Raw genomic sequence first — 16771 nt, 5'->3', positions numbered from 1 at the left:
ATGATATATGTTAAATATATATCATGCATAGCTAATAGATGTTTATCCCTTATTGTTATGATGATTCAACTTCCTAAACCAAACCAATCACATCTTTCATATAATTTTCCACTTGGTCTAGCTGATAGACATCATCAAGAAATAAAGAATCTTTTTGCGGCAAAATCTTTCTTTTATCAAATTGATTCCTCTCCCTCCCGCTTTCTTTCTTTCTATCTTTTTTTGACAAAACTAAATTTTTGGACAACACTAAAAAGCAAAAAATAACTTTTCAGCTATGGTACAGAAAGCATGTAAGAGCTTTGACGCAATCAAATAAGCTGTAGCAAGAGCAAATGAAAAACCATGACCATCAACTTTCACAGCACTCAAATATAGGTCTTAGTTAAAATTTCTACTTTCTATTTTTTGGAAAATATGGGACTCCATGAATAAAATTTATAAACTAATTTGAAAGGCCTTTTGATTGGTATCTAGGAAACTCATCATGACTTTATTTCTTGAAAAAAAGGAAGTCGGAATTCTTGTTTTTTTCAAACAGTTAAATGTTAGGTCTGTCCCAAAGCTTGATGAAGCTGTAAATATCATGGATTTACTATTGGGAAGCAGAATATTAAACAATTGAGAAGTGTTAAAACCACAAACAAATCTTATAAAAATAAATTCAGAAATTGACATGACTTCATATGATATATTAAATCTACTTTATAATAAAAGTAATTTTAAAAGAACATTAATTTATGTTATCATTCGTGTTAATTTTGAGCAAGACCCTTTAATTGTGGGGATATTTACAAACTCGACATTAGAATGCACTTGTTTGTACCAATCACTAATCAGTAATTGATTACTTGTAAGGAATTAACAAATTCGACTCTTTTTCTATTACTAACAAATTACACATGTCTCGTTATAATTAGAACCTCTTAATTAGCAAGCATTAATAACTAACCGATTCATCCACTGTACACATATCGAGTAATATGTGATTATACAAACATGGATATTATAAATTTTACAATATAATTATTTTGTGTTTATAGGACTGAATTATATTATATTATATATAATAATATATTGTAAATATAAAAATATATATGAATATTATAAATTTATTGGTAAAAAAGAAATGTTTAAAAAAAGTAAAAAATATTATTTAAATGACACGAAAAATAAATAAATAAATTAATATATAGTTTATTATAAAAATTAATATATAAAATAAGAAAATAAATTTTAATGATATATTTTAAAAAATAAGAATAATAAGAAAAATTCATATTAATTAATTTTTAAACTTTACTATTACGAGATCTCTACCTAAACTAAAAATGTTAATTTTAGTTTTTATTCAATTAAAAAATTAAAATAAAAAATTTATTTTACTTTATGTACATGATAGATATTTTGCGGTAGCATCGAAAACGATAAGAAAATAATTTAATTCTGATATTGTCATTTTATATCAATATACATGTCGTACGTGTTGACATTTGAGTGATTATTCATTTAATTAGAAGCATAAAAATTTCTCTCTCTTCATTCTTTTATAACATATTATCTATAATTTTTTTTTTCTCTTGCTAAATGAGTGATGTATAAATGATGAGTAAAAAAAAATCAATTAGTTTAAGAAGAATAAAATAAGAAAAATAAAAAAAAAAATATAATATATAATATGTGAAAATGATGAATATCAAATCTTAAAGATTGTGTTAAATTGGTTACTGGTGTTGTGATACATAGAAGGGAATTTGTTGACTATATAATAAATTATTGCAATAGCTCGCATTGGTAGTTAATTTAAAATTGATATTACAGAACTCATGTAATGTGTTTTGAGCTATGATACTTTCAGGAAATGAATTTGCGCAGTATGATTAATTTCCTGTGATAAACCAATAAACGGAAAATATTATTTTATGGGTGTATTGGCCAAGTAAGAAGATGTAAGAGTTTTATTTAAATTCTATGTCCCACACACCCATCTTAACAGAGTTTGGAATAGTTCAAAACTTATCAATTAATAGATGAGTCATAGTGGGATAAGAAAACTATTAAGAGATAAGATTAAAATTCTATATCTCTAATTATAGTCAGATATAAAGTCTGAGATTTCTTGATGGTCATAAATCTATAAATAACACTGAAGGGTTAAAGGGTTCTCACATACAATATTATTGTGCCTCTAGCCATTGAGGGACACTTAGAAGTGAAGTTGTTAGAGTGATCCTTCTCTTATAATTAGGTTAGATTCATTATCAAACTATAATGGAGAGATGTACGTTTTCTAACTGTTATTATTTTATTATTGTAGATCATAAAAAATTAAAGATCCAATTATTAATATTGATATTAAAATATTTAACACATATATGATTAAAAAAGATAAAAAAAAGTGAAACGAATAACAATATTTCTCTCAGATTCAATAAGGAATGATTCACCACATTCACCACCATTGTCCATGAATGGGTAAAAAGGAAGTACTTGCCGAAGAAGTTTGTGTAAAGAATTAGCTGTCACGTGAGACGAGGCCCACCACCATGGATGGGTAAAGGTTTCCCTTTTGTAAAGCTATCATACTTTATTATTGTGCGGTCCTCATTTCGCCCTCAGGCTCCTCTACCATTACTATTTTATAACCTATTAGGATTGTCACTTTCCTTTCAACTTTCTCAACCCGACACTATGTTTATGTCTCTCTATTACGAATTACATTACAATAACTAAATATAATACATAAATTAGATTTTTATTTTATATTTTCCCATGCGCATATGCAATTTATGTCATGATACAGCACTACTAGAGTTATATTTATTTTAGTAGTGATATAGCTATAAGTTTATTTACAGGATTAAATAGTTAAAAGTAATAACTAATGATTGAGCTCGAGAAGATCTAATATGGTGAGGTCTTGCTCTTTTAGTATGAGACTATATGGTGGGGAGAAAACTATATTCAAATTCAGCTTCAATACTCATCTTTGTAGTATTGGAAATGTGGTAAATATCACTACTATTTTAACTTTGTAGTATTCAAGACAAAAAAAAAAAAAAAAAAAAAAAAAAAACAATTCAACTTTTTTAAATCACAAAAAAATGATATTAAAAAATTTTATTTTAATAATATTTTAACTTTATAATATTTTTATTCAATTTTTATCTTTCTCTTTTTACAAAATCCCGTAAAATATTTCTAACTTATTTTATTTCAACTCAAATATTTTACAACTATCTATAAAATATCTCAACTCATTTCATTTTAATTTACTATCCAAATAAGCCCTAAGAGATTCGTATATTGCGTGTTAATCACAATCGTTTCTTCATGATGACGACTCAAGGACCTAAACTTTTTACTCCTTGATTATCGTTGCCTTTGGGGGAAATTAATTTTTTCAACAATGATGAAAGTTAATCAATCTAGACAGTTGTCACGACCTTGATAAATTATATTATTGGAGATGTATTGTGGGATGAATATTGCACATAATAATCTAGTCACAGCTTGGAGATATTGTCCAACTCTTTTAAGTGATTATTAATTTAATTAGCAATAAATACAACTAGAAAAAGACAAAAATCAGAATAATAAATACTAATATTTCCCTTGATTTCATTTATATTGCCGTTTGCAACATCAAATAGATTTTTTTTTTTTTTTAACAAAAAAAGAAAAGAATGGCGGAAGAATTTTCCGCACCAAAGATAAAAGTAGGCCTTATCTGTAACAGATTCTTTGTATAATAATTGAGGAAGTTGTTCATCATTTTCTTTAACGAAATTCTTTGTATTTGGCCCAATGAGATCTCACTATCAGGAAAATTGAAGTAGTGTTTATAGTCAAATATATCAAGTCATGATTTAAGACGTGATCTATTTTCTTAATAAAGGATTCAATTTCCAACTTTACACATGAAGAGAAATATCAAACTAGTGAATATCTTTTCTTAAGTATTCTGATCTTTCCTTTCTCACCAACCTGCAACGCAAATTGACCTATGATGTTTTTTAAGTACTAGTGAGAATTGCGTATAGAATTAATAATTAACAATTCAAAATATAATTTAAAAAGCAACCTAATTCTCAATGAAAATCAACCCTTGGTCTAAATTAAATTGTCACATCATTTCTAGCAAAATATAGTCAATAAGTCAAAAAGCAAAAGCAAGATTCAAAATGTACGTTCTAATTAATTTACAATATTAAAGGGTTAAAAAGTAGTAAGAAGGAATGATTGACCACAAGTGGCCGACCACAAGGAAGTACTTGCTGAGGAAGTTTGTGGCCAATGCCGCAATGTATACGCTTTTGGTAAGGGAAGAGGTCCACCAACAAAAGAAAAGTTGCTGAAGAAATTTGTAGGCAATGCATGTACTTTTTGTAAAGCTGTAATACGTTATTATTGGGCATTCCTCGTCAAATCTACTTCATCTTTATCTGACTCTCTCCGACATGACATTGTCACGTTCTTTCATTTTAACTTTCTCAACTCCTATGTACATTATGTTTCTATCTCCTATAAAGCTGTTATACGTTATTATTGGGCACTCCTCGTCAAGTCTACTTCATCTTTATCTGACATTGTCACGTTCTTTCATTTTAACTTTCTCAACTCTTATGTACACTATATTTCTAATACAGTAACTAAGGTCCTATGTAATAAATAAAATGAAATATTTTAAATAATAATAAATATAATATTATTATAATATAATTTTTTAATATTAAATTTATATTAAAATTTAAAAAAATTAAATTATTTATTATATTTTATATATAAATTTTTAAAAATTATAATGATAAAATGAAATAAAATTTTTAATTTTAGTTAACCAATCTAGACTAGGGGTGGGCAGCGGGGCCCCGTTACCCGCTGCCCCGCCCCGTTCGCCCCGCCCCCCCATAGGGCGGGGCCGGGCATCCGCACCGTCAGGGCCGGGGCGGGGCCCCCCGGCCCGTATGGTGTAACCCCAGCGGAGGCGGGGGACGGGGACGGACCCCCCCGGTCCGTTTTTCCCCCGCCCCGTTCTGTCTCCCCATTACCTCAGGTCCTCAACCAGAAACCTGATTCGAGGTGCTCCAAAATTTCTCACGATTTCCAAGAAAAATCATCGACACTGGCTTCGACATTTGTAACACTTCACTCACTCTCACACACACGCTACCTCTCTACGACTCTGGCCCCGAAATGGACCAGTCAACCCGCCTGCACTCCCAGGCTCGCCGCCGATCATGGTGTTGCCCGTTCACGGTCCCGCCTTCTAGCCCCGAAAGTATAATGATGATCTCAGTCAAAGTGGTAAAACTTACCAAATCTCCAGCGACCTTGAACCAACGCAATCTGGGGGTTGTGGACGAGGAAAGGGATGGCTCGCCGGAGATAGTCGGGCTCAAGACGGAAATCAGCGTCGAAAATGGCTACATACTCGCAGTGTTTGACGTAGCTTCTCTTCAGACCTTCTTTGAGTGCCCCGGCCTTGTACCCTACCCTGTTCTCTCTGATTTGATACGTTATGTTTCTGCCTTTGCTTGCCCATCTCTGGCATTCCACTTCCACCATTTATGGGAGAGTATGTGGGGGTTTTGGACCGGGGGGACGGACGGATTGCCCCCCCACCCCGTACCCCGTCATGTGGGACGGGGTACCCCGCCCCCGCACACCGGGGGCGGGGGACGGAGGGGATTTTCCCCATCCGCCCCATGCGGGGGCGGGGGGCGGGGGCGGGGGGCTACCCCGCACCGTATGGTGTGGGTAGCACCCATAATCTAGACCTTATTTTATGGATTATAACTTTAAAAGGGTTTGAATTTTTATTTTTTTATTTTTCCCTCGCATAGCAATTTTATAATTCTAGAGTTATATTTATTTTAGAAATCTTATAATTATAAAGAGATTCATAAAAGAAATTTTCAAATTAATTTAATTTTATATAATACATTATATTTACTTTACCATTAAAGTAACTTTTCTACGTAATATATTATATCAAATCACGTATGTTTGTAAATTTACTTTTATAAAATCTTTTTTATAGTTAAAAAATTTATCTATATATTTATTCACAAATAATTTATCTATATAGACTATTTTCAAACAGAACACTAAAATAATATGAATATCAAAATATTTGATTTCAGTATCTTAACCAAAATAACTACTAAAACGGTATTCAAAACTTCAGTCGTTTACCAACACCTAAACTTTTTGTAAAGGATTATAGTTTCACCGAATTCTTTGTCCTTCTTTACGTTCTGTTTCCATGATGCCACAAGGAAGTTGCCAATTAATAAGTAGTTTCTCGTCATTGATATTAAAATTGATATATACTTTCACTCAAACTAATAAAAATTTGACCTTTTTATAAACTTATATTTGGCTGAATGTGATCAGTCTCATGGATTATTAGGTCATGATTTAGGATCTCTTTTCTTAACAAAAGACTGATGAATTCCCAACTAGAACCAATATCTGAAGTAGTTGCCATTATTCATTATGTGTATGATATATGATAAGAGATATTTCCGTTTGAATTTAGAGATAATCTGAAATGATTTATAAATAATAATAAATTTGTAAGTTAAAATTTATAAATAACAATAAATAAAAATAAAATAAATTGAAATGATTTGTTCTAATACAATCAGGTCAGATTGAGAACCAGACCAAAGATCCCTCCCAACCGACACAGAATATTGTTGTCAATCAGGCTGTTTATATATATATATAACTAATATATTTAGTAGATATTTGATTTGTTCGGTAGAAACAAATTTAGATGAAGAAGTAGAGTAGACTAATGGATGGAAAATAAAAAATAAAAATTGTGAAAACCGTACTTTCCGAACGACATGTCACATGCCCACCAAACCCAAGTCAAGTCCTTTTATCCTCTTATACAGACTGTTGATGGTATTCAAACGATACTTTCTTTTATCAACAGAATCCAATGCAAATCTTTTCACCCTCTTTCACTTGGCTTTGAGTTCTCCCGGAGCCCCCTTTCCTCGGTCCTGCTTTTATTTGCTCTTCACTGCGCATGCCAGCCTGCCATGAGGTGACCAGTCTCCCTTGCGTGCCTGAGTCCCTTTGCGTGCATCAGGTTCTTTTCTTTTCCCACTTCCATTCTGACTTCCCTTTACCCATCATGTCACTTGCCTGCTCCCGTTGTTTCCATGTCTCCTATCATTTCCTTTCCTATCCTCACAAATATAAACTAAAATATTATGTAATGAAGCTTAACAAAGTTGAATCAGCCAATTAAATAGTTGTCAAACAGTTAGATGAAAGCGTTTAAAGCATATTTGTGAATAAATAAATAGATAAATGACTTTGAGATAAAAAGATTTCATAAAAATAAATTTATAAATATACTTAATTTTATATAATATTTTATATAGTAAATTATTTTTATGATAAAGTAAATTAATATGTCATATAAAATTATATTAATTTATATAATAAAATAAAAAAATAAAAACCCAAATCCTTTAAATTATAATCCGTAAAGTTTTTAATTACTGTATATAAAAATATAATATTCATAAGAGTTGAGAAAGCTGAAATGAAAGACAATGACAGAACGTAAAGTCATTGTAGCAAGGAGTGTACAGTAATAACGCGTGACAGCTTTACAAAGAGGAAAACCTTAGAGCATCCCCATCCGGTTCTTTAAAGTTCTATATTTTTTATAATTTGGGATTTATTTTAGAATTTTGGTTAAAATACCCCCTACATCCGGATCCAAAAAAAGTTTAGGGAATAAACAGTAAGTCCCCATATTTGAGAACTCACTATTCATTCCCTAAATTATTTTTATTAATATTTTATTCTAATATATAAAATAAAAAATTTTTCAATCATCTACACTTTCTTTTATACTCATATTTATTATAGTTTTAAATAATAATATTAAAAATAATTTAATTAATTACGAAAAAATAAAAAAATTAATTTTAAAAATATTATTATATTCACAAAAAAATAATTTAAATTTTTGTTTAAAATATTCACTAGAGTAATAGTTCAAAAAATAAGAAAAAATATTGAGTAGTTAAATTTGTAAATAGAAGTGAAAGAAAAAAGTAATAAAAAAAAATAGAAAAATATTATTTAATAAAATAGAGATAGAGATGGAGAATGAGATGTAGGAGGTTTTTAAAAGATGAATAAAATTTAGGAAAAATTTTAAAAAAATGTGATTTTGAGATAAATTATAGAGATGAAGATGAGAAATGGGATGGAGATGCTCTTATGGATTGGCCACAAACTTCTTCAGCAACTTCTGGTGGTGGGCCTCTTCTCACATGACAGCTAATTCTTTACAAAAAGCGTTAAGTGCGTTGGTCATAGAAGGAACGCGGCCACAAATTTCTTCATCAAGTACTTCATGAATCTAAGAGAAATATTTTTTTTTTATCTAAAACGATACGTTATCCTAATTTTTATTATTATATTTTCATTTTATTCTTTTTTAAACTAATTAATTTTTTTTACTTATTATTCATGCATCACTCATTTTATCGGCAATTACGTGCATGTCGAATAAAACCACAGTGCTGAAATTAATGATGATATCAATAACATCAAGATATTATGGATCCATTTTCTCAAGAAGAAAAAGCCTATTCTGTCGGAAAACTTCGCTTGATAAAATATAAATATATATATATATATATATATATATATATTTCGTGACCAAATATTTGGCATCGAGTCTCGTATACAGCAAAAATGAAGCTCTTTCTTGGCAACTTCCAAGAGAGTCAAGCAGTCAGTCTTTCATTTTCTAGAAAAGTGGGTATCAATTTAAATTTACAAATGATATGTTGAATTTATTTTTTAAATTTTTACATAAAATATAATAAATAATTTAATTTTTCTAAATCGTAATATAATTTTTTTAAATTTTAAAATAATAATAATATTAAAAATAATATTTTAAACTCTCATATTAAATTCAAAATTTTATCTCTACTTCAAACTTCCCAATTTCAAGTTCAACCTCTCGATAAAGAGCGCCAAGGAAACTTTAGCACATTTGTAACTTTTTTTTTATTTTTATATAGTGAGAGATGAGGGTCAAGAGACGCTGTAAATAAAAATATCATAATAAATTTTAAACTTTTTCTCCTCAAATATCCGTAGACATTGGCAATAATAATATCTTTATCTAGACTTATTTTTATAAACAATAATTTTTTTTATTTTTTGTCATATTAGCTAAATAGACTAACACTAGTGGGCAAGTGGCCACTTCCATTCATCTCTTTGAATTAATTGATCCCCATAAACAAATTGAGATGAAGATCTGACATCGGGAAAATTGGTAAAACCCACCTAGTCATGCGAATCGGTGTGTCCTATTCGACATGCACGTAATTGCCAAGAAGTTGCCGACAAGTTTTTACATAATGTTATGATGCTCGGTGATGATATATACAATCATAATGAAACTCGTGATATCATTTATATCTAAATCATGCTCCATATAATTATTTTTGTATACTTTTTATATATTTTACAACAATTATTTTATGTTAAAAAAATAATTCAATCAATCGTATTAATAAGATATATAAAAAATACGAAAAAAAATTATTACAAATTTTTGATATCCGAATATTGAACAGAAACAATGAGAACTTGTTTATGTAAAGCAAGGGCATGGGAGCTCATGTGGGGACTCAAACCCACATTATACGCCGTTTCTGAACAATAATTACTATCAATGTCTAGTAGTGTCAACTGTAGACTTTGGATTCCTCTTTATTGATTCCCTGAAGGGAAGATTTACCACGTTCCAATCTCTCCATTTCTATAATTGCACATCTGTTGTGATCATTTATCCCACATACAAAGGAGAAGACCACTTTACTGAAAGTGATTATTAATAAAATTATATATATATTTTTTAATTTATTTTTAATGATTAAAAATGTTAAAAAAATACTTAAAAGAAAAATTCAAATCTAAATCTAAGAATAGATAAAAACTTTAAATAAGTAGTAATTTTTAGTTTCAATTTGTTTGTAGATATAAAGACACAAATACTCTTCAATTATAAGTTTCAATTTTCACATATATATATATATATATATTAATGCACGCTGATACGGACGTATTTTGTACCCTGGCCTGCAAATGGTCCCTACCAACCTGCAACACAAAGATAAGGGAAATTTGGTGTGGTGGGAGAGACCTCTAATGTCTAAGATATCATGATATTCTTTCTTGGACTTTTTATTTTAAAATTTTAAAATTTTTATTTATTTGAATTTCGTTTATAAAAAAAATCTCTACTTATAAATTAATATGATTTGATGTGATAAATTAGAATTTTATTAAATTAAAACTAAAGTAAAAGATACTATATAATTTCATTTACAACAAAAAATCATATATTTTAGTTAGTAAACTTTATTATTATGGGATTTATATCTTAACTATATATATTTTTTAATTTTTTGCAGTAAATGAATTTAATTTTGATCTATAAAAAGAAGGAAATTTTTTTGGTTTGTAGTTTTCTCAAATAATAATAAAATAAAAATAAAAAGAGGGAGGGAGAGGAAAAAATAAGAAAAAAATTCAATTTTTTAAAATTTTCTACGATTTAAAAGCACTTTTCATTTTATCAAATAAGCGTAAAACCTTTTTAAAAAAGCAAAGTGAGGGCTCGCTTTTTTATGTTAACATGATGCCAAATTGTAAAAATATAATTTATAAATTTTTTTCTTAAAAGCTTTTAAATAAAATAAAATACTGATCAAATTTCAACTTTAAACACCAAGAGAAATATAACAATAAAAAAGAGGTTATATGTTCCCATTGAAATTTATAACAAATAATAATTTTTCCCACCGACGGGTGAGAAGCTTGGCAGAAAGACGACAACTTTTTATGATGCAACGCGGAAGTTGCCAGGAAGTTCTTCCTCATGCAACGAGACTTATAAGGACCTCCATCACCTTCCCTGATCCATCTCCAATTAATTTTACTTTACATTCATAATGACTTCTTCCATCGCATTCCCGGAAGTCCTTTCCTCTCCTTCCTCCTCCAATTCTCTTTTTTTAACCTCGCAATCAAATCACGATGTATTCTTAAGCTTTCGCGGAGAGGATACTCGCAATAATTTTACTGTTCATCTTTATCATGCTTTGATTCGAAAGGGAATCAACACTTACAAAGATGACAAGGAGCTGAAAAAAGGTGAAGAAATTTCACCGGAACTTCTAAAGGTCATTGAAGAGTCAAAGATTTCGATCGTAATATTTTCTGAAAATTATGCATCATCGACGTGGTGTTTGGATGAGCTGTTGAAGATCCTAGAGTGTAAAGAATCAAAACAACAGAAGGTTCTAGCAGTGTATTACAAAGTCGAGCCATCGACAGTACGACACCAAAAAGAAAGTTTTGAAGCAGCGTTCGCTAAACATGAAGAAAAGTTCGATGATGCTAAAGTTCAGAGGTGGAAGACTGCCTTAAATCAAACTGCCAGGCTATGCGGTTTTCATTTGAAGATCAACGAGTAATTTCAACTACCTTTTTCCCTCTTATCTATTCATATATTTTTTTAGTTTTGATCTGATTACATCCTTTGACAATAATATATATATATATTGAGAAGTTGTAATTCAGTAGAAGTGAGGGAACTTTCCGGCACACATCACAAGTTGTAAATCCGTACCATAATCAGAAATTCCAATACTCCTAACTGAACAACAGTGTGAACGAGAAAAAAAATCTCCTCAATAAGACATGACAATAACAAGATTTATAGAAAACACAACACTTACGAAGCAAAATGAACAATTGGACAGAATTCTTCCAACACTCCACGAGGCACTCGCCCACATATAATTTACACAATTCATCCAAATACTTCTCAGGGCACTCGACCACAGCCACAAGACAAAATTTCATGTGCATCCACAACACACACTTCACATATTTTATTTATTTATTTTATTATTTATTTATTTTATTCTTGATTAATTGAGTTGTTTTCCTAGTAATCCATTCCCCACATGCTTGTTTGAAAAAAAAAATTAAAAGAAGAGTGATGCGTGGTAATTGGAGATGATAAGTGATGAATTATTCGAATTTCACTTATCACAATTCACAATTTACATCACAAATTATTTTCATCGTTGGTCCAAGAGCCACTTACACACGAAGGGAAGAATCTCTGGATGATCACTGGCGTCCCGAGCTCTGCTGCTTCCTGTGGTCATTCCCGTCCCGTCAGCTGAGGGCGCAGTGGTCTCTTGAATGGGTGTGGTGGGTCTCAGATAGAAAGAAACAGATTATGTGTGTTGCGGAGCTAGAGAGGGAGAGAGAGAGAGTGGAGAAACCGCGAGGGTGAGATAGAGTGTGAGGAGGGATGGCGGAGGTGGGTAGTCGTCCGCCTGAGAGAGTGTGACGGAGACAGAGAGTGAGAGGGATGGAGAGTGACGGAGACAGAGGCGGAATGAGGGAAAGTGAGAGACGGCAGAAGGAGGATAAGTACGCTGGTGAGAGGTAGTGGGGTGGTCGGCGGGTGGAAAATTTCACAGAGAGAGACAGAGAGGCGGAGACAGAAAGAGAGAATGAGAGAGAGCGAGAGAGTGAGTGTGGAAACACAGAGTAAGGGCTCACCGTCGCCAGCATCTGGCGGACATGGCACAGCGAGGTGGCGGCAGCTAGGGTTTTCGAACCCGGGTTTCGTGTTACAGAGAGAGAGGCAGAGAGAGCGACGATCGAGAGAGATGAAGAGAGAGGATTACTGGAGATGCGGTGTCGAGGCATGGAGGATAGTGGCAGCAGAGAGAGGTGGTTGGAGGGGGAGAGTTTAGACCGAGAGATGAGGGAGATAGAGAGACAACGAGAAGTCGAGGGAGAGAAGAGAGAGGTGGTTGGAGGGGGAGGTGGCTCACGCTAGTAATAGAACTAGAAACCACTTCACGAGCAACATAGTTCTCGTTCGTGATTGATGGGGGTGGGCGGCAGCTAGGGGTGGCAGAGAAGGGATGACACTCGGCTACGTGTGTGTTTTGGGTGTGGTCGGTAGCCACTAGGCAGAGCGGTGCACAGAGGTCACGAGAGGGGGAGGAACGCGACAGTGGATGAGGGAAAAGAGAGCAACGAGAACGAGAAAGACGGATGACTGGGGAAGGAGAGAGGGATCGGCTGGCCTTGTCCTAAGGTTTTGGGGCCTTAGTTGTGGTTTGGGCTTGAGATTTTGGATCTGGCTTTACATTACGTATAACCAAAATGCAGATGTCCTCAGTTCATAAAAATTTGTGTTAATATCAATGTTTTTTATACAATAGTATTTTTCAATTTTCCCAATCGAACTACGGTCTTTTTTCAATTTTTACCATAAATTAATATATAATTTCTACCCTAAGTAATTGCATACATTATGATTAGCAGCACATTCTCGATATATATTGTCAAATTAAATTAGAATGTACAAAGTAAAATTTATCCTTACGTCAGGTTGCAAATTAATACATTACCAAACTTACGGTATAAATTGAACATGGGTTGCATTTTTTTTAACACATAAATGTCACGTACTGAAAAACATTACTATTTTTAAAGAGAACAGTGAACAAAGAATATTGACAACGTACATGGCTTTGCTTCTCCACTATTTTTAAAGTTCCATGTCTTTTACCTTTTTTTAAGTCTTCAATTTGATAAAGACCATCTGATATGCACCTTCTTCGATCAGTAGATTCAGCACTTATGATGATAGTTTTGGTATGGTACTTATACAGCCATGCGAATTGTTGCACTTTCAAAAAAAATTCATATGTTTTATAACTGTTGTTAGTTCAGAACATGTGCACTCATTTTGAAAAAATTTAGATAAGTTTGAGATTTATATAAAAAGAAAAATTATTTTTTTAATAGTGGGCTTCACTTTTTTTTCAAATAAAATATGCAAAACTAGCACAACCTAAAATTGTATATATCATATATCTATTTCAAGGTAGGGTTCATTTTCCTGCATTTAGTGCATAACTTGTGCCCTGCCAATAACGTCATTTATAACATGAGAATAAAATTGTGCCTAAATCATGTTCTCATGTCTTTTAAGTTGATTAAGTCAAATTCATGAATCTTCTTTAAATCTTTTTGCTTTGGTAGGGACGAATATGAGTTTATCCAGAACATTGTTCAAGAGGTCTCAACAAACCTTACCAAATCGTTTTGACTTGCATGTTGCCGAGTTTCCGATGGGAATAAAGTCTGAGTAGAAGATATTAACATGCTATTATGTATTGAGGAGAATGACATACGCATGATGTTATGAGATTGGGGATTTTGGTTTCCTAAAAGCACGAAGGCTGTCTTGAAATATTGCTGCTGTGTCGTTTCATTTAAGTTGTTTAAATTTAGTATTTTACTTAGTCAAAAGTTGTGGGCTAGGTGGGTCCTTAGTGGGTTGTTGTTTTTATTAGTGCTTGTAACTGTTTGGGTTATTTGTTTAATTCCGTAAGTAATGGGTTTGCCCCACGTTGTGTAACGGGTCATTGTCCATGACCTATTTATGTTAACTGCATTCAATGAAAGAAGAAAACAAATTATCTTCAATTTAGAGAATATTTAAAATCAAAACACATGATAGGGATTTTCGGTGTTGGTGGAATTGGAAAAATAACTATTGCAAAAGAGATGTATAACCGCATTACTAATCAATTTGAAGGAAGTTGTTTTCTTGCAAATGTTAGAGAATCTTCAAAATAAGATCAAGGTGGTCTCGTAAAGTTGCAACAGACAATTCTTTCTGACATTCTTAAAGATTCAAGTTTGAAAGTTAGTAATGTCGATCGAGGAATCAATTTAATAATGGAGAGACTTTGCCACAAAAGAATTCTTTTGGTTCTTGATGATGTTGATTGTTTGGACCAATTAAAAAAATTATGTGGAAAATGCGATTGGTTTGGTTCTGGTAGTCGAATCATCATAACAACAAGGGATGAGGGTTTACTAACTAAGCATCATGTTCATTTCAAATATCGTATGAAGGAAAGGGATGCTTGTGGAATTTGCAGTGAAGTAATCTCCCTGAGCCCTTTACTAGAATTTCAGTATATAAATATACACCAGGAATATTGAAACAGGTTCAAAGGCCTCAAAGAATATGCTTTTAGACCAAGACCAGATCTATAAAGGGAGATTTAAGTGCCTTGAAAACTATGTTTTACAGACTTAATGACCATAGGAAGGGTAAGTTTAATAAGGTTAGAATTGTACAACATAATATAAAAGGAATTACAATTTTCTAGGATTCTTTTCGAGTTAACCAGATAGGATATGTATTGGACCTGATTTCTTATCCCTTTTTCACCTTTTCAGCTTTCTATGAGACTATGATGACCATTTCCCGTATTGGAAAGGATGTTCGATGAATTGTTATACTAGGCATTAGAATGCCACCATTAAAAGGCTGAAAGCTTTGGATAATGTCATTTTATAAACTTTCCAAGCTCCAAACTGAATTGCTCAAGACTTAAGAGAATTAAACACATTGTATAGGTTTGGCTAATGTGTTTTCATCTTACTCACACACAAGGGAATTGCTTTGCCACCATTTAATGACAAAGGAATTGGATGCTCCATAAGTTTGTTCCACGTTTTGGCTTGGACTTGATATCTGCACCAACTGTATACGTTCATGTTGCTAGCACTGCTATATTTTTCTAGGGCCCGCGGGGGGGGGGGGGGGGGGGGGGGGGGGGGGGGTGGGGAGGTGGGGAGGGAGAGGAGGGAAGAAAGGTTATCTGTGTGGAGCTTTTTTTCTTAACATGTGTGGCTCAAAATGATACAGATCAAAGGTCCTAAAGCTCTAGATGGGATTATTATCATATTTTTGTACCTGTCTCAAAATTAGAAAGAACTCTTGAGGAAATAATAATCCCTGTCATGAAAACATTCCAATTCCTTAAAAGACTTACTGGTTACTAATGAGGTCATGTACTAATGCATACTAAAAGACTTCTATATTAGTATCACCAATATTGGCTTGCCATTTTGTGGTTATCTTGCTGGAGCTCTTGGATTCTATTGTATCTAATCGCGCCTAACTTGATGGCTAACCATACATGACAGAGGCAGTGGCGGAGCTAGGATTTTATTTCAGTAGGTGCAAAATCTAAATAAAATAAGAAAGTATGAACTATTTTTCTTTTGCAGAACATTTCTTCAATTATAATAACAATAAGTTTGTTACACTTTCTTCAGATGAGGATGCATTGCTACATGTGATGGATGCCAACTGCAGACATGCTTCTGTTCCCCTAGCACCCCCTCCTTGATGGCCTATGTCTTGTTGATGTATGTTGTGCAAAAATTGTGTCACAATACTGTTCCATTCCAAATATTGAATTTATTGTCAATAACCAGAGGGATGATCCAGATTTAGTCAATACCATAAACACAGACATGTAAGAGCCTAGATGGTTAAATGGGTTATGCCCCTGAAGATCTATCAGGTAGGAATTGCAGCCAGTAGAGTTTTATTAATCACTTGTCTTTTTGTGTTTTGTTTAGAAATTTGGAAAAGTTGTAATGATTAGATGAGAAAGTTAAAAATTTAAAAATTAAAAATTAAAAAATAATTGTGTTTAAATGGTATTTGGATGTTAAGATGAGATGAGACGGTTTGAAAGGTTTGTGAAATCAAATTAGGCCAAAGTGATTCATGTGCCGCATGTTAATCTCAATCATTTACCAACTATGACTGAAACCTAAGTGTTTTACTCTTGAG

The 16771-nt window shown here is 32.3% G+C and overlaps 1 protein-coding gene across 3 annotated transcripts; it reads left to right on the top strand.

Annotated features, from left to right (window-relative positions):
* The first annotated feature begins 10882 nt into the window (after positions 1 to 10882).
* LOC122296457 (TMV resistance protein N-like) lies at positions 10883 to 16527 on the top strand. 3 transcript variants are annotated; one of them, XR_006238549.1, is made up of 3 exons: positions 10889 to 11539; positions 14149 to 14302; positions 14623 to 14825. XR_006238549.1 is itself a non-coding variant. In XM_043106199.1 (2 exons), exons 1-2 carry the CDS (start codon positions 11019 to 11021, stop codon positions 16247 to 16249), a joined length of 525 nt encoding a protein of 174 aa, XP_042962133.1. In that variant the 5' UTR covers positions 10883 to 11018; the 3' UTR covers positions 16250 to 16527. The 3 variants fall into 3 exon arrangements, 2 of the variants coding, with proteins under 2 accessions (XP_042962133.1, XP_042962132.1); XM_043106199.1 differs by lacking the exons at positions 14149 to 14302; positions 14623 to 14825 and adding an exon at positions 16246 to 16527 and having other exon boundaries at positions 10883 to 11539; XM_043106198.1 differs by lacking the exon at positions 14623 to 14825 and having other exon boundaries at positions 10890 to 11539; positions 14149 to 14595.
* The last annotated feature ends 244 nt before the right edge of the window (positions 16528 to 16771 follow it).

The sequence above is a fragment of the Carya illinoinensis genome, chromosome 15 (genome assembly GCF_018687715.1).
Source record: "Carya illinoinensis cultivar Pawnee chromosome 15, C.illinoinensisPawnee_v1, whole genome shotgun sequence".
Lineage (NCBI taxonomy): Eukaryota > Viridiplantae > Streptophyta > Magnoliopsida > Fagales > Juglandaceae > Carya > Carya illinoinensis.
Note: the sequence above shows the minus strand (reverse complement) of the source record. Positions and strands in the feature narration are given on the sequence as shown.

Coding starts and splice junctions, on each gene's coding strand:
- LOC122296457 (XM_043106198.1), top strand. CDS start 11,019: ATGACTTCTTCCATCGCATTCCCGGAAGTCCTTTCCTCTCCTTCCTCC. Junction 11,540..14,148: donor TTTCATTTGAAGATCAACGA/GTAATTTCAACT, acceptor TTGCTTTGGTAG/GGACGAATATGAGTTTATCC.